General features: G+C 34.2%; 2 protein-coding genes across 5 annotated transcripts; both read left to right on the top strand.

Moving 5' to 3' along the window:
* Window positions 1–187: 187 nt before the first annotated feature.
* Window positions 188–9,281, top strand: LOC123544461 (uncharacterized). Its single transcript, XM_045330533.2, has 5 exons — window positions 188–231; window positions 581–695; window positions 3,572–3,822; window positions 4,332–5,182; window positions 6,213–9,281. The coding sequence occupies exons 2-5, from the start codon at window positions 581–583 to the stop codon at window positions 8,818–8,820; spliced, it is 3,825 nt and encodes a 1,274-aa protein (XP_045186468.2). The 5' UTR covers window positions 188–231; the 3' UTR covers window positions 8,821–9,281.
* Window positions 9,282–15,814: 6,533 nt separating this feature from the next.
* On the top strand, window positions 15,815–25,869 carry LOC128554736 (uncharacterized). Of its 4 annotated transcripts, none has more exons than XM_053536048.1 (5): window positions 15,815–15,971; window positions 16,469–16,583; window positions 19,014–19,369; window positions 20,897–21,774; window positions 22,116–25,460. In XM_053536048.1, exons 4-5 carry the CDS (start codon window positions 21,614–21,616, stop codon window positions 22,987–22,989), a joined length of 1,035 nt encoding a protein of 344 aa, XP_053392023.1. In that variant the 5' UTR covers window positions 15,815–15,971; window positions 16,469–16,583; window positions 19,014–19,369; window positions 20,897–21,613; the 3' UTR covers window positions 22,990–25,460. The 4 variants fall into 4 exon arrangements, with proteins under 4 accessions (XP_053392023.1, XP_053392022.1, XP_053392024.1 ...); XM_053536047.1 differs by lacking the exon at window positions 15,815–15,971 and adding an exon at window positions 16,020–16,124; XM_053536049.1 differs by lacking the exon at window positions 15,815–15,971 and adding an exon at window positions 16,026–16,124 and having other exon boundaries at window positions 22,116–25,437.
* Window positions 25,870–26,306: the final 437 nt, after the last annotated feature.

Below are 26,306 nucleotides of genomic sequence, written 5' to 3'. Positions count from 1 at the left end.
AATTCTACACTGACTCTTACATGCAGAGCTACCGTACAGCTTTAAGATAAAACAATTGATAATGATTAGGGAAATACGCCCTTATTGACGTGCGTATCAATCTACGCCTCTGGTAGTCTATTTAAATAAGAGCAGGTGGTTATGCGTCTTTTTAACTAAAAATAGATTGGTATTTCCGAATTTCGAAATGCGCTTTAAGTTTAAATCATATGTGACAAGGATATAAGCAAGGTAAATCTTTTTGTTTGTTTTTAATCCTGAATGCTGATTTTTTAAAAGTAATATTAAGTCAAAAGTTGTATCATTTTATTCTACATATACCTTGATTTGAATAGTAAATTAAACCACCTTTTCATCAAAAAAAAATACAATGGTATATGAGTAATAATAGTTTCACAAAGCCTTCGAATCGGAAAAAGTCTAAATATACGTGGGATTTATATTCTGTATAATTATCTGAACTTAAGGGCATATTTTAGATATATGTCTTGTATTTATCGCATGATATTACATTTATAAATAATAAAATATCATTGAATTACCGGTTTATGTTATAAAATCTTGTTTTTATATTTTCTAGATGAGTGTCTATCCAACATATCAACATGTGTTTTCCTCCTGGGAGGTCTACCCACGGATACATTATTTCCAGAAACGATTTAATGATCTACTTGTAAGATTCAACCGAATAATAGGTTTGTCTTTATAATTTGTTGATGCCGACTTATAAAACAGCTTCCCTATTGATATGGCATAATCATATGTTTCAAATTTCGAATGCAATATTTCACTGAAAAAGTATATATATTTAAAATTTTGTAGTACTAGAGGATTAAACTACTTTGAAATTAATGCTAAAACTCACGCATCATTAATTATCGTTATCGATACAAAGGGGTTCGATATTCCCCTTGCGCTTTGAAATATTAATTATTCAGTGGATGGATATTTCTATTAAGTTAATGCACCTGAATCCGTCCCTATGGAAGACTTTGGAAACTTAACATAGTGTTTTTATGATTGATAGGATTTCAAAACCGATTAGTTTTTTGTTTTTGTTTTCAAAATTACCCCAACCAATCCCACCGCCTTCAGGTAGCTGATATTAAATTTCAGTAGCATGACTAACACTATCGAGTGACCTAACATATTTTATCAAACTATTTATAATCATTTGAACATTCTTTAACTTGTGATTACTAACAAACCTATATTAAAAAGACCTTTAATAATAATAATAATAATAATGACGATAATAATAATATAATATGATGATGATTAATTAAATAGGATTATTAATAATGGTTATGATGACTGATTAATTGATGAATTATAATATTGAATGGTAATCGGTATTATTTTCTTTTGTTGTTTTTTTGTTTAAAGTACGCAGTAGTACGAATAAAGCTCTATATTTAGACCATAAAAAATATATTGGAGAAAAACATAGACCCATTTAATATGAAATGTAATTTTCTTCGATGATCGTGTCCCGTATCAATGGAATATTGTTTATTTATAGGTCATATAATGATGCATGCCTATAATAGGTATTGTTGAAATTCATTGAAAACAAAATGCGCTAAATTTCGTCTATGACTTCAGTTACAGCCCAGGATTTTATTTAAGGTATTAGGCCCATAATAGAGTACCTTCTTTTGAAGAGTATTCAATTCTTACCATAAACCTACCTTGACTGCAATTTTCAGGGGGGCGTAGGTTCAAACCCCACTGGGGCCAAATTTTTTTTCCTTATTTTCCATTTTTTTTAGTAAGTTTTCACTTCTTTCAAGACTTGTTAATGATGTATTGCATAAAATGGGGAAAAATCATTTGATAAGCGATTTCTTGCTGTTCAAAGTGAATTTACCTCTGCAACAGAAGGGGTAGAGTTAGACATCTTTAAAAATACTGAGATACATACGGTAAAAGTTCTTTATTTTGCCTTCAATCTTTAAATTCCATATTGTGGAAGAAATGTAGGTAGGTTTTATTTCTGCCCCAAGGTTATTTTTGAATGAAGCGGGCAAAATTCAAAACAGACTCACAGCATTCGACCTTAATTTTTCAATGTTGGAGTTAGAGTTCTGTCACATTAAACCCGTTTACTTGAGGCACCCTAAAAGATGATATTGACAGTTTTATTTTAAGTTTTATATATGTTTGCCAATAGTTTGATGTTTCTTTCATAAAACATAATGGTAAAATGAATTCTCAGTAAACGTTTTAGGTAAAGGCCGTCACTTTGAAATTTGTCCCCACTTGAGCTTGAGGAAATACCATTAATTATACAAAATTTATAAAAAAACGGCACGGTAAAAGTTTTTAAAAATTTGCAACACAATGTAAAGCACGGTCAACTGTAAGAATATACCAAGCAAATGCCATTTCTTAAACATTACTATTAGGGGCCTAATACCTTAACATTACTTTAAGTTTGTACGGTATTTATTTTCATTTGTTTTCAGTCTATCAGAATTAAAGAGATTTTTTACATTCTATTTCGTTTTATATCTTTACAGTCTTTAACTATTTATAGCATGTCAGTTTTATTTCATTTTTTTTTCAAGTCGAAGTTTACATGTTGTACCTGTCTTTGAGTATTATTAGTGTCATCTTCACCGTCAGTCAGTTTTAATGTGGTCTTAAAATTATCTTCAGTGCGGTATTTCAACATTAAGAATACTTTTTCGCCCATTTTCCTGCTTTATTGTAAACTATCACGAATACATAGCCAATTTGTAACAACATCCAAAACATACAATAACACAAGCGGAGAAGGATTCGAACTTCTGACCGACCAATCTAATTGGTATATTATACCATTTTACTTGCATGTTCTGAGCCATCAAGTGGTTCCATCAGATGACACAGTTTTAACGATTATAATTTCTTAAACATTCATTACTACATTAATTTATATTATCACACACCGCCACAACCAGGAATACTCTATAATTTTAATGTAAAGTCACGGCTCAATATACAGTGATGAACCTTAGAATCCCCACGTTATAATTTATATACCTGTAACATTTAAAGGATATTGACAGTTATAACAAACTGTGGATGTTTGTGGAAGTGGGCTTGTATGGTTGTACTGCCATTTTCATCCCTTTTGGAATAATGGCATTATTTCAAGTATAGGGCCATTACGCTCAGGTTAAAATAATACTTATTATATTGTTCACGGTTATATAGCTACTGTTGTATAAGACAATGGTATTCTCACAAATTAAGACTCGACTGAGGTGGAACGGCAGTCGAACATACGATAAGCCTATAAAAATATAACACAAAGATAAACAAAGATAAACAAAACACAATTAATGTACACGCTACGATTTCAAATAAATTGAAATAGCATTTGTTCTGCATTTTCTGTTTATTGATGAATATTCACACTTGCATTTCAAGCAAGAACATATTATGATTTATTATGGTTTTGCTTATTTTAGCTAGTATGGGTAGCATTTGTTTTAATTTTGTCGAATTTCGATCCTCCAAAAAACCTTAAAGATGTTCATAGAATTTATTTTCAGGTTAATATGCTATCATTTTTTATTTCAAGGAGCTCTGCCGGAAAGTTTCAGAGAAAACAGTGTAGAAAAAGTGCTGGAAAAAATCAGGTCTGATTTTGATAGTGGTCTACAAATTACAGTGATAGGAAAAGAGGATATTGACGACGCAACGTTGGTGATATCTGATGACAGAAAAACACAAACACATGATGCTAAAGAATCACAGAAACATGAAGATGCACAGTTAAGCGTTGTTGTTTGCCACATCGATCTCGAAAGTCTCGACGAGCAGGCACTAAGGGTAAGATCCATTTACCGAGAGAGTTCATCTGTCCAAAATTAGACATCACAAGTCAAATTTTGCACATTGTTTATATTGATTTTAAGATGTTCCTTAAACAATCCATACTACTAAATATATGGTTCTTACTTTATCATATAACCTCATTTTTCCAGTTTGCCTAAAAGAGTGAAAATTGAAAAGATCAGGATAGACAAATAGTTTGACCGAACATACACAACAGCTTATGTTTGATTTATCATGTAAAGTGAATTTAAACCTATGGAGGCATATATAAATGTTAGAAAATACAAATACTCTTATAAAGAATTTGCTCAAGTGTTTATGCATAATGATGTGCTGTTATTACCAATATAATCTTGTTGATTTAACTAACAGTTTCTGAACAGTAGCTTTCACAGGAAGAATTTCCTCAAATATCTAAAATACTTTAAGATCATTTAGAAACGTAGGTAGAACGCAAACAAGCTATAACATAAATCCTAAAAACTGTATACTTTTAATTTTAGAATACCACTGCGGTTATTGAATTTGCACAAAAGGTTTCCCATCCATGTTCTGTTCTATTACTCAAGTGTGACACTAAAAGCATTTTCTCAGAGGAAGCGATTTACGAGTTCAAAAATGCTATTCTTGAACAAGGAAAACAGGGTCTGCGACAAGAGGATATACTCATTAGATCTAAAGCTAGCGTTCTGCAAAAACGAATATCGGATAAACTTGAAGAAAAAATTACAGATGGATTTTCAAAGATCAGTTCATTTCTACAAAGTTTTGAATCAGACGACAACATACGCAACGAATTTACCGGGGATGTAAATAAATCGGATGGAGTCGTAAAAGCAATTCGTGATTTTCTACAGAATTTTCAAAGACTGAAAGATTTAAGAGATCTGACAAATGGAATAGAAATAGTGGATGAGACATTTACCTACCGCGTCCTCCATCACTTGTGTCACGTGATAAGATGTGCAGCAGTTCCTGTATTTGCAAGGAAATACAATCAGCAACTATGGGTTTGTAATAGATTACTACATGAAATAGAGTTTGAAGAAGCTTTGGTTGATTCTGTTTCCAGGAATACTCGGTATCACCTGAGTAAGATTGAGAAAGCTCTCGACGAAAATAAGAATGGCAAATTTATTTTCCTCTTATATCCGCTTCAGGAAGACATGAAATCGACTTTTGAAGACGTCGAAAAGAAGTTTTCAGGTATGCAGCGTCTTTCATTGGTAACTAAAAAGATGCTGTTTGAAACAAATGGTTATATAAAGCAGACAAATTTAGGACTTGCAGCTGTTGCCGGAAAAGAGTCAGTTCCAGCTGAAATAAGTGATGATCTTAGAGACAACCTCCTGTCGTAAGTAATATTGATTGTACTTTTTGGTTTAATGAAAACACTCTTTGCCTTATTGAATATGGGATAATAATATTATTAAGTAGCGTTTCATATCTAAATAACACTTGCAGGGTATGCATAGAACGTCTCCAATCTCTCAATTACAATGGGAAGTTGTCAGTAACTTTCTGAGAAAACGGCAGTACAATGTACAGGTTATACGGGGTAATAATCCGCCGTAAACGTGGATAACCATATACCGTCAAAAATCGGCATAATACACAACAAAACATTTTCAGTATTTTTTGTATAATTCTTTGAAACTGATCTCTGTATTAATTCAAAAAATAAAATCTGTGAAAATATCCTTCTCAGAAAAGAATGAAACCCAGAACAATAAGTGGAAATTCGATTTCTCTGAGTCTGTCTATGGGGGATATGAAACGTACTCTATGTACAGATACTTGAAAGGACTCCGTAATTCCGAAGGACCGCAAACATAAAATCATAGGGGAGATTATTTGTGGTCAATACACGGCACTTAAAGACTGCTGTTCAGTGTATAAAGTCTGTAAGAGTATCCTTTGGAATCATAGACTGCAAATAAGCACAGTAGTAGCAGACTGGGTTTGACGGAGTCTGTTCATAGAGGTAATGAACTTCGCAATACCTCTCTCGCCCCCTAGCACCACCTGCAGCGAAATTCTATTATACATAATTTTGACTCCATGATCATAAGTGAAAGGATATAACAACACTTTTTCCAGGTATTTGGAGGTATTTTATGGAGGTAACACGGCACTGTGATACATATTAAATCTATAAAATAAGACCCAATATGAAGCAGCAAAGCAATCTGTCATATAGAATTTATGTACAATATTTCTTTTTAATACAATAAATATCTTTAGCAATTATTCTGCTCTTACTATATGAAACAACGTCGTGAATACTACAAAATTCTGAAATTGAGTCCCTTTGAATTATATATATTTTGTTATTGGAATTCAAAAGAAAAACACATGTGATATATCAAAACTTATTATTTTAGCATACAAGGTGTTTATGGTCTGGGAACAATATATGGCAAACTGGAGGTTCATCTTGATCTAAGCCATATTGAAGATAAAGCAGAAACGAACGAAATGGAATCTGACAATACCGATAACTCGAAACCAACTGAAACGGATTTGCAAAGTTTAAATTTTAGCAGTGAAAACACCACAGCAAGCCGCTGTGATTATAATCTTGAAACAGTATATGGCAAACTCGAGGGAAGCCATGATGTAAACCTCATGACAGACGAGGAAAAAGAGCATACCATACATTCTGACGGCAAAGACGATAACTCAAGACAGGCAGATACGGATATGCAAACCTCAAACGGCGAAGACAACAAAACAAGGGGATATGACGACGACAAGAACATATCCACTACAATCACAGAAAATGGAACGCAAAATCTGGAACTTATTAAAACTGAAATAGCGGAACAGTTAAAAAAGAATTGTTACTATCTGCCCTACACAGTAAAATGTATCTCTAGGAAACCGGAGGTAGCTAAAGGCTCTTTTGAACCAGGTGATCGATTACTCAGCCCAACAAAAGAAGAGGGTAACTTCACATTTGGAACGATAGGAGGATACGTTTTCTCTAGGGAGAAAAAGAAAAGGTTGTACGGCCTTACGTGTTTGCATGTTGTCGGTGTAGACGGAAATGTTTATACGGATAACGGAAAAGAAAAAGAACTTTTTGGTAAATATCGAAAAGGAATGGAAAACAGTACCGCTTCATTTATTGATATAGCTGCGGTTGAAGTTACTCCGACCTTACAAGAGAAATATAAGAACTATTTAGAAAAAGAAATGACACGTGTAACAAAAGTGAAGGTATCGCATGAGAAAACAAATGATCTGACCGGGCGTTATGTTTATAAATTTGGTGCGGCAACTGGAGTAACGGAAGGTACAATATTGTGTGAGAACTACAGTTTATTTGACTCAAAAGCTCGTAGTTACCTCATAGTAATTGATCCTTTAGCGGCAGATAAAAAGCTCGAGTATATTACGAATGTGTTTACCTCGGTACGAAGAGCCCCGTCAAGCACTGCAAATCGAGCAGTTGCACAATTATCGAGTGGCGCAAGTCAGTTAGTTAAACGATCTAAAGGACAGACTGACTCGCAACTACCTTCCGACGCAAACAACGTAGTCGCTCTATCGTCGACTGCAAGTCAGGATATCGGTCAACCGCCAATCATTGCAAGTCAACTGCGGAAGAGTGGTGTAAGTCCAAGAAAAACAAATCCATTTCGTAGTGGGAATCAAATCGACACACGATCGTCCAACAAATCAAATGAGACAGCCGAACAACAGTCCAACAGTACACATCAATCAGTCGCTCTGTCAGACACTGAATGTCAGTCTGGTGCACGATGTTCAGCCACCGAATTTCAGTCTGTTGCACGATCTTCAGACACCGAAATTCAGTCAATCAAACAATCTTCAAACATCGAATGTGAGTCTGTCACAAGATCCTCAGACACCCAACGTCAGTATGGCGCACGAGTTTCATTCACTGAAAGTCATTCATTCGCACAATGTTCACATACTGAGAGTCTCAAGACTACCAATTTGAACGAAATGGTCGCGCATTCATCAAGCACTGCAAGTCAGCAATACAAACAATCGTCAAGCGGTGCATGGCAGACCGTCTCAAAATCGTCAGTAATTGGAATTCAGACGATCCTGCTACCAAACAAAAGTGATAGCCAGACCATCACACAAACTCTAAGTTCAGATGTCTCAAAAACAATACAATTTAAAAGAATGGCAGTCTCAAAATCACCAAACACTGCCTGTCAAACGTTTAGAAAACTGACAGACAGTACTACCCAAACAGTTGCTAAATTGTCAGTCGATGTTAATCAAACAGACGAGCAATTGTTAGAATATTCAAGCCAGGCAGCGACAGAATTGTTACACAGAGCAAATAAACGTCCCGGATACGAAATGAAAACAGATGAAGTTCATCAAAATGAAAATCTCAAAGGTTACAATTATACCATAAAAGATGACGCGCTTCCTAGCATAGGCCGGAACGAAATACACATTGACAGCAATATGAGAAACATGAAACTGAACGCAGCCCTTTACGTTGATGAAGCGACTATGACACAAGTTTCGAAGGAGGTCGACATCTTAGATCTGAATGATGAAATACAAGAAAAAGATTCTTTTGTCAAAGTTAATGCAAAAGATACATATGCAAACAAGCAGAATCCAATAACTCCTCCACAGGAGCTGAAGTTTACACCAGATGTCAAAGAATCTAGAGCAGAAGGACACACTCATGCTGATCCAAATACTTTGGTATATGTTAGAGATATTCATAGTGTAACTGAATCTGATGAAATCAAATCGCGTGATTTGAAGGGTGTTTTCTCTAGGAACGGTGATAGCGGTGCCATTATTTGCACACCTGATCCATCGTGTGGTCTTACATGTTTAGCGGTGTCAATGTTGACTGGAGGAGACCTGGAAATTAGTGGTCATCAAGGATTAAAGAGTTTATCTTTCACGTTAAGAAAAGGGTTAGACATTATATGTAAACAATGTGATATAGAATTTGAGACTGTTGGGGGAAAATCAGAGAAATAAATACAAAATAAATAACGTATATAACGTTGTTGAAAATGATAGAAAATGCGCGTTGAAATATCTTTAAGAATGCCTCTCAATTATCACTTTCAGGCGAAAATACGTAAATTTTTTAATTACTCTCGATGTTTCTTATGTGATATATATGTCTTCTTTGTGAGTATTTTTTGTTGTTGTTTTTTTTTTTTGTTTTTTTTTTTTGTTTCTTGTTGTTTTTTTTTTTTTTTTTTTTTTTCAAAATTGGAAGTGGACAGTCACATTTAAGCAAGACCGTTTGACATTTTTCACTTTTTAGATAGTCTGTTAGTATTTATTGAAGGAACAGACATAAACATTAAATAGATTACGATTCCTGTTCGAAATATGTGCTTTTGTCGTTTGTAAAATTATGTACATTTTAATTAATTTAATTAACTCTCTTTGAAGTGAAAGTATCTATGAAAGCAGATTGTTTCTTTCGATTTCAGAGTGTTTTTTTCATGATTTAATGAACTAAAATGCAAGTTTTGAAACTCAGTGCATTTCGGAAGTTGAATATTTCCAAGACGGGGGGGGGGGGGGGGGGGGGGGGGGGGGGGGAGGGTAGTAAAGTGCCTGATATCACTTGCCTGATTTGTTATATCAAACCATTGACCTGATATCAATACTAAGATTTTGAACTTTATTACAGAGACCAGTTTTAATGTTCTAAACAGATTCTGTAATCTCAACTAGTAATGTGATCAAGTATTCCTGTTTCTTCTTTCATCGCAAAGACAATAGAAGTCATTGTGTAATCACAATGTTCACATGGATCAATTTTAGGAAAGGTTTTTTTTTATACTTATTCTTGATTTATGCCTGATTTAAGACATCTATTTTACTAAGAAGAAGGAAAGGTGTTTGTATTAATTATTATTCTTGGAACAGTGTGAATTAAGTGATTAAACTTTAAAATCTTTCTGACTGAGTCTGGAACTTGATGTGAAATTTTCAGCGCTAGTGACATGTAGTCGTCGAAGTCAATTGTTTAAAAATGTTGAAATAAAGCAAAATCTGATTTATTCAAGTGGGTGATTTTATTTTTTACGCAAGTTACAGTTATTTTACTTTCAGTTGTTTATAATAATATCAGAATATCGACAAAAATTTTCTAAGTTGAATTCAGTATGGCTGCTGTATTGTTGTGTTCGGATGTTTCAGGAGCGGATGAATTTTCAAATTGGTAAAATATGAAATTTATTTTATTTCATTTTTTTATCATTTTACATTTTTTAATTATCTATTTATTTATTTGTTTTTATTTCAGCAGTCATATTTTAACAAATTAAAGAGAATTCCTATGGGTTTTTTTTCTTTCATAGAATTTTTTTAAATTCACATATATGATAGGAAAATTTGTGCTGAAAACAATGAACAAATAAAAACAATAGGTCACCAGGCTTGTTTTTGTGAAAAATTGTTTTGAACACACCCACTGTTGCTGAAACTGCTAGCGGTTTTTTAACATTTTTATAATTTTCTGCTTTTTTATAAATACCAACCAAAATATACATCAACACAGCACAATAAAGTTTTTTTTTCTTTTTACAGATTTTATCATATACTTATTTGATATCATAGTCATATGTGTAATACTCTATCCTTACAATAATGGGTACAAATGAAAAAAAATACTGTTTCATATTTACATTTGTGAACTTTTTTCAGTGAAAAATACCCATAGTGAAGAATATTTTTTTAAATTTTGAAAAAATTCTTTCATAGAATTTTTTCCTATTTTTCTTGTATATAGATAATTGTATTGTGAGCATAAAAATGGCTAAAAATGTATGGGTCACCAGGCTAAATTTTATGTTAAGACCGCTAGAATACAACACCTGTTCGGACGGAAAATGGCGCGAACCTGGCCAAATTGATTACATGTATGTCTGCTAGAAGTTAAAAAATGTTTTAAAATTCTTAATTCTTTCTATAATTGAATACTAAATAATCTGAAAGGTGATATTGTCTTATCAGTACTAAGTCAATTATCTTACATCATATGAACAACACTGTCTTTGTACCAAAATGCGATTTGAAAACACAACCACAAAAATTGCAAGATACCTGTCAGGCATGGTACTTGTCAATACAACATAAACCAGTATCAACATTTGATTATTGATAAAACTTATCAAAAATGTTATTTCATTCAAGATTCCTCATATTTAAGACTGTCTGTAACATGTTTCAACAAATGTTGACTTCAGTTCAGTTTTCCATAGAAAGTGTCGGCTGCGCAGAAAGATGCGCATAAAAACTATCGGAATTCCCTTTAAGAGATGAGAATATACAAGCTTGACAGATATGGGCGGAAGGGGAATGGCGACCCTCACCCCTTCCAGCCCACATCAACCTTGACAATAACATTGATATCAAATGATAGTAGCCTGTTATTCTCTATCGTAAACACTTGGTGAACATAAATAAGTGTAAATGATCGAAGGTTAAAGTTTAAAGTAAATTTGACAAAAAATAGACTGACCACCTTTTAATGTTTTGTCATGTAAGGTTATACTAAAAGCATTGCTTTAAATCATTACTTTAAACAAAAAAAATTAAACTGATCGCCTGTCTTGTCTCTTCTTGTTATTTCAAAGTTTGAAATATTGTTACTCAATCAAGCTGGCCTATGGAGGATTGGGTTTTTTTACAAGGTACCAGAGCAAGATGAAATAATATCTAGAGGACCACTCTAACTGTGTCCGTGTGCGTTAAACTCAACAAAATATTGCAAATAGTTATCCTCGTTTGTGAAATCTATTCATGTAATACGTTGCATAGCTCAACTTCCACTTGTCTAGTATTTTTAGATTGAGTGGGAGCTTCCCTGGGCGGATGGTAAAGGCCACTGACTTTGAACCACTCGCATCTCACCGCTGTGGGTATGACATTTCCCTTGGGATGTAGAAATATTTCATGTGAAGAAGGCCTTCTTCTGAATCAAAGAAGGCTACTCTGGTACCAGACCAAGATGAAATAGTGCCCCGAGTGACACCTCGGGCCTTCACCTTCAGAGGTTGGGAAGTCGCCATATGACCTATAACTGTACCGGTGTCACCTTCAACCCAACACATTTTTAACATTATTTTCAAAGTTTGTCAAAGTTATCCGGTCACCTTACACTACCGGAAACATCGGACTGACCAGTCTTGGAACTTTCCGTTCAATCTTTTGTATGTCACGGTCAAGGAGCGAGCCCATGCGACCTCCCGCACTCATACGGGAAACTCTACCACTAGGCTACCAAGGGCAGTTATGTACGTAAATTTAATCGGACTTTTCCATGTGCTGTGATGCGATTCATAATATTCAAAATGTGAACAGACAATTAAATAGATATCCCGTGAGAAAGAAAACAAGACGAAACAAGCATGCACTTACTCTATGTCTTGGCAAAGGGCACATTAACAAGAGAAACATAATTTAGAACACCATTTAAGAGAAATACCTCCTCACATTTATACTTCTGGAGTATTTGTACATCGGACATTTTATATCATGTTAGCTTGATGCCCTAGAAAACATGTCGAAAATAAGACGATAACTAGTATTTGAAACAAGTTTTAATCTCGACTTTAGCTTTACGTATGTCTAACGGTTCACACTATTGTTTTCTCCTATTGTTGTTGTGTGCCATTTGTTTCCAAACGTTGCACTGCAAGTACGTTCTGAGTATCATGTATTTTATTGTTAAATTTCAAATCATTTCGTGTTCATCAACACACACTTATTTTTGAAGGTTATAATTGTGGCTTCCTTAGTTTCGAAGTCTACGAAAAGTAAGTTACAATAGCACATGATACCTACGGCGGAACATTTCTGAGTGCAGCATTCTGTTGGCTTTTAAATAGTTAACGTCATGTCAATATATGAAAATCGAGCACATGATCGGAAGCGTGCGATGTGATGTTGGCTATTCCAACAATATCCGTACAATCACAATTTTATCGTAACAGAAAGCTGTTACTTTCAATATATGCACCACAGGATCAAGTATATCTCAAAATAATAATTGTAAATATAATTAGAATAAATTGTGGTTATGTAGTAAGTGATGCCATATATGTACGCGAAGGTCTTCTGTATGCATCCTTTTTATGCAGTCGTAATGCACTTTATAATAAGCTTGTATATACATAACCGCAATCTATTCCTTAAATGAAATAAAAAGCATTTTACTTAATATACAGAAACAAACTCAAAAGTGATTAAGGCCCTCAAAGTAGTACTTTACAATCGCTAAGTTAATACTATTTTGTAAATTGATGAGCATTAAGAATAAATCATACGCCAAAATGACTCCATGCAAATCGTCAGTCTGTCATAAAACAATTTGACGTTGGCAGTGCAACATTTTCTTTCAGTTTAATAGAAGAATGAGTTAGTGCTACAAATTGTCAACAAATGTCGTCGCCTCTTTACATGATGTTTAGCAATCTCACCACCAAATCATTTTATATCCTAAGCTACATAGTAGTAATCAACTGGAAAAAAAAAAGAATAACAAAATATCTTGATAACTTTTGTAATCAAGCAAAGCCAATAAACTACGATTTTGTTACATTCATATATAAGCAAATAAGGTGTTTGAAAATTGTTCAAATTATGCCCCTTACGGGAAAAGAGGGCCTGCCCTGGGGGGTCCCAAGTTCAACATACACTTATATAGGAAAATATTTTGAAAATCTTCTTGTCTGAAAGTCTAAGGCCTAGGCCTTTGATATTTGGTATGTAGCATTGCTGTTAAGTTATTATTACCTGATGACCCTAAGTGACTAGGGATCACCTGGCTGTGGCCTTGACCTACTGACCTACTTTCTTTTTTTTTTTTTTAAATTGGACGACATGTACAGTTTTGCACATCGATCTTAAAACTGACTTTCAGTGACCATGAATGTGACATACTGACCTACTTTCTTAATATTTTAGCATCAGTTTGATATATGAAGCATGTAGCTCATATTACTCAGGTGAGCGATCCAGTGTCATCAAGACCCTCTTGTTAAATATAATTATGTTTTTGAATTCTGGTAAAGTTATTATAGCTATACCCTATCCCTAAGTCTAGAATTTCTAGTCCGGTGAATGTATTGAATGACAGTGTTATTACTTTAGAAGTAAAAATGTATAAGCTATAATGTACTATTGTCAATGAACACTTAGAATTCTAAATTGCGGGGATGATCTATTTGAGTACAAGGACCTTTACTCCCATCGTGCAGAAACGAGTCATGAGGTGTTCTCCTCATTACGTATACAGCAGATATACGCCAAGAGTTGGAAACAATTTGATTTTAACAGCCTACTTATGTGTCAATACTCATTGTAGATTTGCCGGTATGAGTAATTTAAGAATGAAGTATAGTTGACAGATATTGTATCAAGCATGCAGGTAGAACGTGTAAAACTTGGCAATTCAAAAAGATACTGTGAAATCATTTATATTCGTGGGGGACTAATTTTCGTGGATTTCGTGGTTGAGTCAGTCCACGAAATTTAATTCAACGAACTAGTAAATTTCCCATTCATTTTATGTTCTAAAGTTGAAATCCATTAATTCATTTCCCCACGAAATTGCCGTTTTTGACCAAAATCGCGAAATTGAATGACCATAACTGTGGTGAATTTTTTAAACATAGTCAGTGCTTTGAAGTCTTGGAATTGATAAATTAAGCAGCTCTTGCTGATGTATGGTTTGTTTCTTTACACACACAGTAGTTATGTAACAACGGGAAAAGATACACACTGAACTTCTTATTTTAAAAAAGATATATATATGTTTATAAAATTTACAAGAATATTGAAAGCACAGAATGCAAACAAACGGTTTAACCGAGTTTGTTCGCGAGTGTAAATAATTATGAAGAGTGCAACACCTTGACCTTATAAGCAAAGAGCGGCTTTTAAACAGTTTGGGTGTATTATGACTCCTTCCAGAATGGAGAGTAGCTGGCATGAAAGTTAAAAGAAAAGGTTAGATTTCCCGATTGCACAGAGCACCCCAAACACTGCCATCGAGACGTTTTTTCTAAATCAAAGTACATGCCAGCACTGAAAATGGGAAACACGTATTTTTATGCTGTAAATGTATAGAATAATATGAAATGTTTATATTTAACCTCAAGTTACAACGAGTTTATCAATGGGCAGTATTTTCGATTTATCGTATGATGGTAAATTGTCATTTTTTTTTTTAAATTTCAAAATTGTCAAGTATGTTGCAAAATATTTCCTAGGTCGATGCTTTTGTAAAAGATGAAATAAGGGAAGTAAATCTGAAGGGCATGTCTTCTCTATGTGTTTATTTGTATCTGTTGTACGCATAGAGCTATCGGAAATAATCTAACAGAGAGCAGAGATCTGTTTGCAATGCAATTGAATGAAAATAAATCTATTTTAGGATCAAAATATCCATTTCTTGGCTATAGCACCAAATGCTGGTAGACACACTGACGGGTGGCTGACAATACTAAATGTTTTGTTTTAATATGATGACACGAATTTAGGTGACTTATGAGCATTTATTGTCCAAATACCGCTACATAACGATTGTAATCTGAAATTTAACGGGATATTCACCTCATTTTGAGAAGACAAATAGTAGATTTTGAATGTTGTTTACAATATGTATCTCTTTTTCCCACAAACTAATAAATAGCCCTGTACAAATTTTGTCCTGTCGGAGTTTTAACTTCTGTCGATTAAACCGGCTGAAAATATACGAGATTCAAAACTGAATTGAAACGACTGTACGATTTTTTAATTGTTTTTAAATTTAAGGGTATTTTAATAAAAAGTCAGGAAATGTACTTTTGTCGGAAGGCTACTCATATTTGGACATGAAACAAATGATCCGAGCATCATCAGCGCGATTCGTGGATGTGAAGGAAGTCCTAGTATTGTGTATACATTTAAACGCACAAAATAGCATTGTTTCATTATTAGTTATAAGTTTATGAGATAAAGCAACGAAAAGTGTATTGAGGTACACATTGCTTTATCTTATAAGACACACATTTAACCAATTAACGTCTTCTATTTATAAAGTAATTTGGAATCTCGGAAGTATTTTTCTGTTTAAAAGATATTTTTAAAACGCAGTTAATAAAAATGGCTATTTATGAAAGGTTTGTATTTACGTTTCATTTTGTTGAAAATTTTACAAATCATAGAGACGGTAACATTTTTCTTTAAAGTATTTTATGACTGTGCAGATAAAGTTCGAGAATCTAGGAAGAACGATTTACACATGTATCTTAGAGAATTGTTGGACACTTAGAGTAAGAATTTCAGGAATATGTTTAATTTGTTAAAAATAACAATGGTTTAAATAAGAAATATATTTAGAAAAAAATGTGTTTCATTTACAGGAAAGATCAAAATATCTGACACTCGTAACACTCTATTTTAGATTTTAATTCGCCACTTAAAAATATACTACATTTGGAGTTCACTTGGGGATAGATGTATAAACTTACACTGAAACAAACAATATCCTCTATATATGTAGACAAAATGAACTGACAGAGATAATTCTTAAACCTCTTCAAAATAGCGATTATTTTGACATTGTGTAGGATGAGGTAAATCAGTTGACAGTTTATTCTTCGAATTTCTATTTTAGATGAGTGCTATTACAGAATACACACACTTAATACCATCTTTAAAGGTATACCCGCGGGTTTATTTCTTCAGCAACCGCTACAGAGATGTACTAGACAACTTCAAAACATTTGCAGGTAAGGTTTTTGAATCATTCATTTATCGGCGTAAGCGCATTGATATATTCTCTTTTAATTGTTGTTTTCTTTTTCTGGCATGCACAGCGTACGTTGATACTGAATGCCCGGCGACTCATCAACGACGACAGTTTGGATTAGAAACGGCTAATCATATGATTATTGCATTTTAATAAAAGCTAAAGAAAATGATTAAAACGCTGTTTCTTTCCAATCGTATTTTGTTTTAGAAGATCTTTTGGCATCTTAATTTGAGATATACAATAGTGCGACATTACGTTTGCAAATACAGATCTGTATCTATAATTACCGACTTAACTTGAATCACGAGTTTGGCGAAAAAAAAATTAAGGAACATGCAATCAACGTTTTTAAATGAATGGTAAATTGAAAACAATGCATGAAACTAAATCCTGTTTTACAATCGTAGTTGGCGGTAATACCTTTGTTAACATGTTCATACTATAATTCGCTCGACTAATTTTCTGAACCTAATTGTTATCTATTGTCACTATAAAATAACAAAGATATCTTACCAGTCTATTCAAATAATGCTCTTTGTAATGATACATGCTTTCCTCATTATTCTTGTGATTTTACATTGACATGGGTTAAAACCAGCGCATACAAATTTTAGACCCTGCATGGCAATTTTACCTGCGAAGAGTCATGTTTTAGTTCATAATTCAATATTAACATTCATGCATGAAAACAGCGATTGCCACAACAAGACACAAGTGACGATATATTGGATAATAAAAGTTTATCTACTGCTCAAATATTTATGGGGAAATATTTAAATACATGCGGGCCTTAAAACACTGAGTTGTCATTTTTGTCATTAACATTTTGAACTTGAGTCTTTCTAAACATTTGGTGAATGGCGTGCTTTTCTAGTTACATAGCATTATGAATGTCCAAACGCATGGGGAATAATATAAGAATATTTAACTGGTTGAAGATGCGGATGGAAATATTTTGTTTTAAAGGTACCTGTTAAGGCGGTAACGATACTCTGTCGAGTTAACGCAAAACTGTTACCCGAGGGCTTTCTTTTTCATGAATACCGAATATCAATAAATAGGGGAAATAAAATAAAACGACTGCTTTTTTTTACACACTTTTTTATTATAGAGTTATCTTACATCCCGGGATTTATGATCACTGGCACCAGACCAGAAAGAAATTTCTATTGTTATACCCTACCCCTACCCTACCCTACCCCTAGGTATACTATATACAAGAACCATGGTCTTGAGCGGGAAAATATACTAACCCATTTCTATCGCATGAACCCATTTCTCACCTAAAACGCGCAGTTCGGTAAATGTTAGCTTTGGATACTGGTAATTTATCTTCCATTGTGTACCGGTCATATTCCCTAAATATTTTTTATCTCAGAGATTATAGTTTCATCAAAAACTTGGATGAACTTCCCTAATGAATATGCAGCGTAAATGTGCAATATGAATTTAAGAAACAATATGAATGGCATTCATCTTTTCGACCGTGAATATTTGTCATTCTGTTTTTGTTTGTTTACAGTTCGCCTAACATGCACTACTGTGACCTCCAGACCATATATTTATTAGGGAAGTTCATTCAAGTTTTTGTAATGTTGACGAAAGCATAAAATATACTAATATGGCTTGCCGGTCAATAGACAATACTAATGACAGAGGTCCGAAGTTATTAAATAAGTGTTTTAATACATGACATTAGAAATAAAATTTCGCTGTTTTATTTTTAAATTTTTGTCTTAGCGCATCAAACATGTGTTGAATATACATGTCCGTCTCAAAATATAACTGAATTTGTCTCATAAATTTTCGCTTAAGTTGCAAGTAAAATGAGTTATATCATGCCTCCTGCAGTTTAATATTTTTTATGTTTGGGATCAATAAATTATATTAAATATTGGTCTATCACTTCAACTCTACTAAATTAGATACAACTGTTGTAGCAAAATCGATATACGAGTTGTCAGAATAATCCGACTAACCGACTTAGGGGTAAACGTTATATAAGTAAGCGGATAACAATAATTTATTTTCTTATCAGAGCTGATATATTTAAAACAGTATGAAATTGTATTGATTTATCTGGCTCAACTACAAACTGCAAGGAGGGAGGCCTCCGTGGCCAAGTGGTTAAGAGCGCCCACTTCAAATTACCTGCCCAACATCGAGTGGGTTCAAGCCTCATTCGGAGCATTGAATTCTTCATGTGAGGAAGGCTTCAAGCTGGCTAACGGAATATCACTGGTGCTACTCAGGTGCCCGTCCGTGATGAAATTATGCATGGAGGTGCACCTGGGTTCTTCCTCCACCATAAAAATTGGACATTCGTCATGTGACTCTCCCACGTTAAATTCAACAGAAACAAAACAAACAAACAAACTGCTTGAGCATATGTATAAATATTTTTCAGGCAGAAACCAGAAGATTCTTAGTGAATCCGAGATCGAAGTACCCAGGAATGATTTTGAAAATGGTCTTGAAGTAAAGGTGATTGGAAAAGAAGATTTGGATCCATCTGCATTTGTTGCGGCTGAACCTCTGTTGTATGAGAGACAGTTATGCACAACCTCGGCCAGTGAAAAGGAATACCACACTGATTGTATTGTCCCCGTTAATCCCCTAAAATATGACGTCAGGTCTTCTAATGATTCAAGAAAGGGAGATGATAAGAAATCTAACACTGGGGAGAACCAGTTTAAAACTCCTGAAATTACACTTTTTATTTGTTACGCAACTGTTGAAAACTTAAATAACGAAGGCTTGAAGGTGAGTTTTTAAAATATATATTTTGTAACATAAGACAACTTGAATTTTATTATTGTTTTTGCTTCACCTGGAAATAAGAACAAACTGTATTTGAAGGAACGAATAACGTTTGGGTATATACTGAGCTCCAACTTCATAGGAAGGGTACCCGTGATCAGCAAATATTGTTTGGAGTTGTAGCTCAAAGGTCACAGTGACATCGGAAATAAGTGGATTCGGATCAATAGCTGGTTCGCGTTTTTGCCTGACGTCAGTAAATGATACTTATTGAGTCACATGTCGAGGTCATAGTGCCATTGAAAATACTATGCCCTATAACATAAAACTTTATCGCTTGAGAGTCTGACAACTCTTGTTTTAGGGGTTATTGCTTATTCTATAAACTGTTAAGATGACAGTATCCAAGAGGAGGAAGAAGGTTGTGATCAATAAGTAGACGCCTCTCAAACTTCAAGCATACGCTTGCCTGTGGTCAGTTGATGTCTCCATCCTTGGTACCTGTAGATATGTTGACGCTAAAACAGAAAACGCTTCCTTGGTCAATAAGGATCAAGCGCTTTTCTAGAATATTGACATAGCGTATAAGATGACCATTATGTTTTGAATTACTTAATGGAATCTTTAGGATTATCTATTGGAAGCAAAGAACGCAGAAAGACAAAATGATAGCAGCCTCCTTTCGATTAAAACTGTTCATTAGAGGTAATGAAATCCAGCCCTCATGTTCCTTGCACCGGTTTAAGCGGAAAACATCTGAATAAACTCCACGATCCTATAAAGAAACAGAAAATAAAACCGTCCATTATCGAAGTTTTAGAGACATTTAGTCCGGCAATTTTATAACAGACAGGATCAAGACCAATCCCTCTTATCCGCCCCTGCAAACAGTCAGCCGATATATTTTAGCATTTTAAAACAAGCTGAGCATAGCTCTCGCTCTTAAGATATGTGACATTGTTAAAATGCAGGTATTTAAATGCACTTTTTACTACCAATCCAATACAAGACGACCAAGAAAGGGAATCGCCAATTAACTTTCTAACTATTCCGGGCCAATATGAATTGACGGGTCCATGACCATTCTTTCCAAAGGCATTGGTCTTAACTACTGGCATTCGACTAACATCTTTGTTTTAACACTCAACCCATGAACCGGGTATCATACACTCTCAACTCCATTAAATCGGATAATCACTTCCTGAGGACAGCGTACATCGTGAAAAGTGCTGGTACACATGTTAGATTGTATAAATGTTAAAAGACAGCCTTACTGGTCTATGGCATGCGCAGATACATAGTGGGTATCAACTCGCAAAGAGTGTTCTACGCCAGAATTTCACAAAATGATTATCTTGTATTAGAAAGAGCAGGGACCATATCTGTTTTATAAACAGCAATTACTATTTCATGACAGACGTTTATGGATGTAAATGTCATTACAAAATTGTTTTTCTTGTATTTTTCTTATGTTTGACAAGTATATGCATTATTGTTTAAGAATTTACATATGAGCTACTAATTTTACAGCAAATCAAACTTCTGTTGAATCGGGTGCCAGAAAGAAAAGATGCGCTGCATCAAGAATGCTTTCTACTTTGTCGGTCAAGAAATAAATTTACACAATCAGAAAAAGATGCATTTCAAGAAAAAATTAAAATCTGCTTTTGAGGCAGTGGGGTTTCTCAGGTTATTATCGGAACAAGCAATGTTGACATTAAAAATGAGATATCTTTGTATCTAGAAGGCAGGCTTATTGAATACTTCTTGACCATCCAGTCTATATTGCAACAATACACAACAAGCCAAAAAGGAAATTACTCTAGAAAACCGTTATTGGAAACAGACACAGTGGTGAAACAGATAAAAGGTTTTCTTGAGAATGGTCTCGGACTTACCGATCTAGAACCGATTTCAGAGAAGGATAAAGGATATCTTGACACGGTGGTTTGCAGGCTTTCACTCATTGTCAAATGTGCATTAGTTCATCCTTTATCGGAAAAATACAGCATGCCAATCTGGCTTTGTAATCATATCCTGATGGGAAATGATTTTGAGCAGAAAATCTACCACAAGGTGTCAAGAAACACAAAATATCATTTAAGAAAACTTGAAAATTTTGCCAAAGAATGCTGAAAACTATCTACTGAAGGCGAGGTCGTTATACAACCTGAATCATTTCGATCCAAATCTTTCCATTTCATTCTCTACGGTCTTCAGAAGGATCTTGCAGACGTTGTTACTGACATGGAACAGGTCTTTGATCAATTGACGAAAGAAGTAAGGACGTTGCTGTTCGAAATCAGCTGCTATTTGAAAAAGTCGAAGGTCGATGTGGGACAAAACGAAGAGTTAGCACGACGGTATTCCAGTGCAGTTGATACTGATCTTCGAAAGGAAATACTTGGGTAATATATTATTCATACATTGTACTTTATATTTACTGTTTGAATTTGTTATTTGACCATAGTATAACATTTGTCACCTTAGTAATCCAAATTTATCTGTATGAGTAATTCGTTCTGTTAACATGGAAATTCTGGTATTTGGTTGTTGATTAATCCATTATGTAACATGAAATTTCCATTGTTTGATAGTTGATAAACAAATTATGTTAGACTAAGTATGAAACTTCATGTGTTTGACATGTGCAAAATCCATTACATAGCATGAAAATTGTAATGTTTGATGGTGGTTTACAAGCACATTATGATACTTTAATTCATATAATGTTTTATTATAATTTCAGCATAAAAGGAGTTTATGGCGCTGGGACCATATACGGTCAGTTTGAGGTTCATGTCGATAGCGACGCTGATATCCCTCTAGTAGAGGCAGAGATGTGTCGCATGATGCGACAGAAAAATCATTTTCGTCAATATATTGTGAGATCTGTAGAAAGAAAGACAAAGCCGTTTGCGCTTTGCCATGGCAAAGAAATGGTATGTCAACCACGTATGGGTACACTGGGAGGTTTTGTTGATGGAGTTGATGGGAGTAATCGGCATTTATATGGTTTAACATGTGCACATGTCGTAAATGGTCAAGGAGAAGGAAGATATGAGGTGTTCATTCGTGAAGAATCAAATAACCAACTTCTACTATTTGCAAGAAGCTATCCAAACCTAACTATCTCAAGCGGAGATGTCCCGAATCCTCTTATTGATCTAGCTGCCGTAAGGGTTGTCGATGGCGTAAAAAATGAATGTATCAAATATCTGAAAGACGAAAACTCCGAATTTAAACCGGGAAGAGTGGCTGCAGATGTAGACCTCGAAGGACACTTTGTTTACAAGTACGGAGCCAAAACACATTTCACAAAGGGCCGAGTTTGTTCAACTGATTATTGTCTAAACAACAATCTGAACTACATCGTTCTCGTAGAAAATTACGGTGGAGTTGGCTATTTTGCACAAGAAGGGGATAGTGGGGCTATGATATGTATGCCAGATGAAAATGAGGTATATATTGTGAAAGCGATTGGAATTCTCACTGGAGGTGACCTTGCGCTAGGTACAGATACAAGAACTAAATATGCTTCATTTCGTCTGCATGACGGCCTTGACAAATTAACGGGAAAGGCCGGGGGAATTCAATTTACCTTCCCTAACAACTTTATGTAAAAATGTACGCTTATACCAATGGATTTGTTACACTCATCAGCGAAACGAATATTCCAAGTTTTCAATATTTAACTAAGACAGAAAATACAGGTTTCACCCTGTATTCTGTTGGTATTTCGTTCTGTTCATCTTTTACTGTATGCAAGTATTTCTAAAAAATACTCTTTAAACGAGATGGTACGTACGCAAGGAGATCTAAGGAGAGCAACTCTGCACAGACCAATAAATTAAAGCACAAACAAAAACAGTGGTCAAAAGTGAGAGAAAAATTAAACAGGTCCTTTTCCTAACAACTGATCTGGTAAACAAAATATGATTGCATTTGTTTAAACTCGTTGGCATCCACGTAGAACATGTACATTTTTCTTGTAGCTAATGCTTTATAGCATTTCAACGGTCGTGTTGAGGCCCTGCTAAGAAGTTTATTAGTGCATCATTGTTAAAACTCGATGAATTTCATTAAAGAAATTTTACAACTTCAAGAATCGCTAGTTAGGGCTTTTTGGCTGAAGATCCCCTTTTCTCTCAATGCGGGGAAACTTGGTTTACTTGATATTTGATATAAGATGTAAAATCTGTAAACAACAATGCCAAATTACAAATTCAAATATAACTGGTATCATATAATTGAAAGAATCTATGTAAACTGTTGTTATATTCATCATTTCATTTTGCGAACGTTTCTGATGATTAAGTCATTTTATAGCATTTGTCTGACAATCTAGGCGTACTTTGCTTCAAATAATGTAACAAAAAGGGCCGCTGCGATCAAATAAGATTTTAACATTTTAATGTAATGAGTCCGTAAATGTCCTTGTGGTGATAATGTGGCATTGTTTGATTGTAACTATAGCTCAACGGTCTCATTGCTTTCGCAAAAACCGAAAAATAGCATACGGAGAATACGTTAATGTCGATTTTTTGTCAGGGTCCACTACCTTAAACAAATTGTAAGATGACTTATTTATTGCTGCATAAATATACTAGGTAGATCTAACTTGAGAAATTAATAACTGCTTAGTGATCTACACAACGTAAGAAAGATTATCTGTGGGAGTCTATCATTCTCATTAAGCATTATATAGAGACAACCGATTTTAAAAGATAATCACCAGCATCGAGTGCATTCATATGCGGAAAAATGTTAATGGTGAAACGTTTTAGGTGTTCTTATACCATAAAGTCAAACTTATTTCAGGTCAATTTTGTTATGCTTATAATAAAAAGCAGATGTCTGTTTCACTGAGGTTTGTATGAGTTTTAGGCTATTTGCTGCTAGTCATGGATTTTGAATGTACTGAAAGACAAAAAAAAAAATGTTCAGTATATACTCTTTCAAAGTGTTTAAAGCAGACTAACCTTATACGGTATTCTATTGATTTTGTTCACATATAGATGTTTTTAATATAGATTAAAATTGATAAAATCAATAAAAAAAATGTAAATGCAGGTGTTGTCCAATTAACTTCAGATATTTCAAGATGGTGATTTAAATTTCAAATATTTCTGTTTTTACAAAAGGAGGAGGAAAAACATAAAAGTATTTAGTAAATTGGTGCACTTACGTATCATTTCTCACTGAAGGAAACCTGTAGATTATAATTTACGCTTTGCCATATATATGTATGATATACCAAAATAAATTTTCTTTGGACAAAAACTAATAAAAAACTAATAATTTTTGGTCCCCATTCCAGCGGCCCAATTTTATCTCCTTTCTTTTATGCATTACTTACTATTTGCTTATTTTCCAAGCTACGTTTTTCTATACCGGATTTATATGTACGTGAAATGTTAACCTTACGCAAATAACGTCAGGTTATCAATGAGACACCAATAAAATGTTTTACGGTATCGTTTGAAAATCTGTGTTGACAGTGGCAAGTTATAAGATTTTGTGTTTTGAATAGAGACAATTACGGTACTGCATGAGGACAAAGGGACACTACTCCGAAGAAATTTTATCAGTGGTATTTGAGGTTTAAAAGTTGTCATGAGAATATCGCTCAGTCCAAATAAGACAATAACATGAAGATTTGAAAGTTAAAGATCAGCGCATCCATTTCATCAATGCCACTGGAATATTATCTCAACAGTTTTTAGTTTTTCGTAGAAATGTATTTAAAATCCATTCATAGAGGAACATTTTAGATTATTCTGCACGTTTAATAGGACAAGAAAAAAGAGATTTCAAAGAACTTTCCAGGAATTTTTTTACACCCATCGTACATTTCTGTTGTAATAAATCTGACACTAGGCCCTGTGTTCACAAAATATCTATCTAAATAGCATGTTTAAAACTTAAGTCTACGTTAATAACTATTTTCAAGTGGCTATTCAGTGTTGATGGTCTCAGATGGAATTTAACCTTTAACTCTTAGTAAAATTGACATTAAAATTTCAAACTCAAACTTTTAATATTTTGTGAACACGGGGCCAGGCGAACATTTATAATTGCGTTCATACATTCTAAAGCTTGTGTGAAAAGAACTATTTTTAATTCTTACGGTCCTTAAAAGAGGCAAGCTAAAACATTTGAACAAACTTGATAGATGGCATCAGTGTAATTATGGTCTAAAGTTTCAGAGTAGATGTCATCTGAAGAAAAGTGTGGACGGACGACGGACGGATGGTGAGCGATAACAACAGCTCACACACCGGGCACTTCGTGCTCAGGTGAGCTAAATAATAATCAAGGCAGGCATATGATTTACTGACGATATGTCGTTCAGTTTATTGTTTGTATATGGAAGGCATGTCTGAAGGGACATGTGAAGTTTCTCACTTAAAAGTGTAGTTACTAAAGTACTAACTTACAGTTTGTTAAAAAATACACAAAGGGACATAATTTCATAAAAATGATAAAAAAAGATCTGGAATTAATGTTATTCAGCTGGTGAGATCATGGGGGAAGGCATGTATGACGTTTCTTCCAGCAGGGATGTGTAATAATCTAGATATTACCTTGTCGGCTATAGTAAACATAGCGTTGACACACGCCGTCGACGAAGACGGACGTAAAGCAATAGGTCCTCAGACTTACTTTTAAAAAGGAACACTTTTCTAAATTGAGCAACAATATAGGGTATAACTTCTATTTTGTTTAATTAAATTCAGACATGTAGCTATTTAGAGACTTAGCTCATCTTTAGTTTTTCAATAAAAACATCTAAGTGCTAGAATGAGAATTATTTCATAAAAATGACGACCTTGATCTTTCTCTTAGTAGTATCCTGGGGAAGGTATGCGCGAAGTTTCATTCACTTTTTATCAGTAATGACCTAGATATAATGGTATCGGGCATTTAAGACATGCTT

The sequence above is a fragment of the Mercenaria mercenaria genome, unplaced genomic scaffold (assembly GCF_021730395.1).
Source record: "Mercenaria mercenaria strain notata unplaced genomic scaffold, MADL_Memer_1 contig_700, whole genome shotgun sequence".
Lineage (NCBI taxonomy): Eukaryota > Metazoa > Mollusca > Bivalvia > Venerida > Veneridae > Mercenaria > Mercenaria mercenaria.
The sequence above is the reverse complement of the archived record's forward strand: the minus strand, read 5'-3'. Positions and strand labels throughout refer to the sequence as shown.

What these genes read in the sequence shown, in the direction of transcription:
- LOC123544461 (XM_045330533.2), top strand. Translation starts at nt 581, where the DNA reads ATGAGTGTCTATCCAACATATCAACATGTGTTTTCCTCCTGGGAGGTC. An exon ending in TCGACGAGCAGGCACTAAGG is followed by an intron (nt 3,823 to 4,331) that starts GTAAGATCCATT and finishes TTTTAATTTTAG; the next exon opens with AATACCACTGCGGTTATTGA. An exon ending in CTTAGAGACAACCTCCTGTC is followed by an intron (nt 5,183 to 6,212) that starts GTAAGTAATATT and finishes TTATTATTTTAG; the next exon opens with CATACAAGGTGTTTATGGTC.
- LOC128554736 (XM_053536050.1), top strand. Translation starts at nt 21,614, where the DNA reads ATGGAACAGGTCTTTGATCAATTGACGAAAGAAGTAAGGACGTTGCTG. An exon ending in CTTCGAAAGGAAATACTTGG is followed by an intron (nt 21,775 to 22,115) that starts GTAATATATTAT and finishes TTATAATTTCAG; the next exon opens with CATAAAAGGAGTTTATGGCG.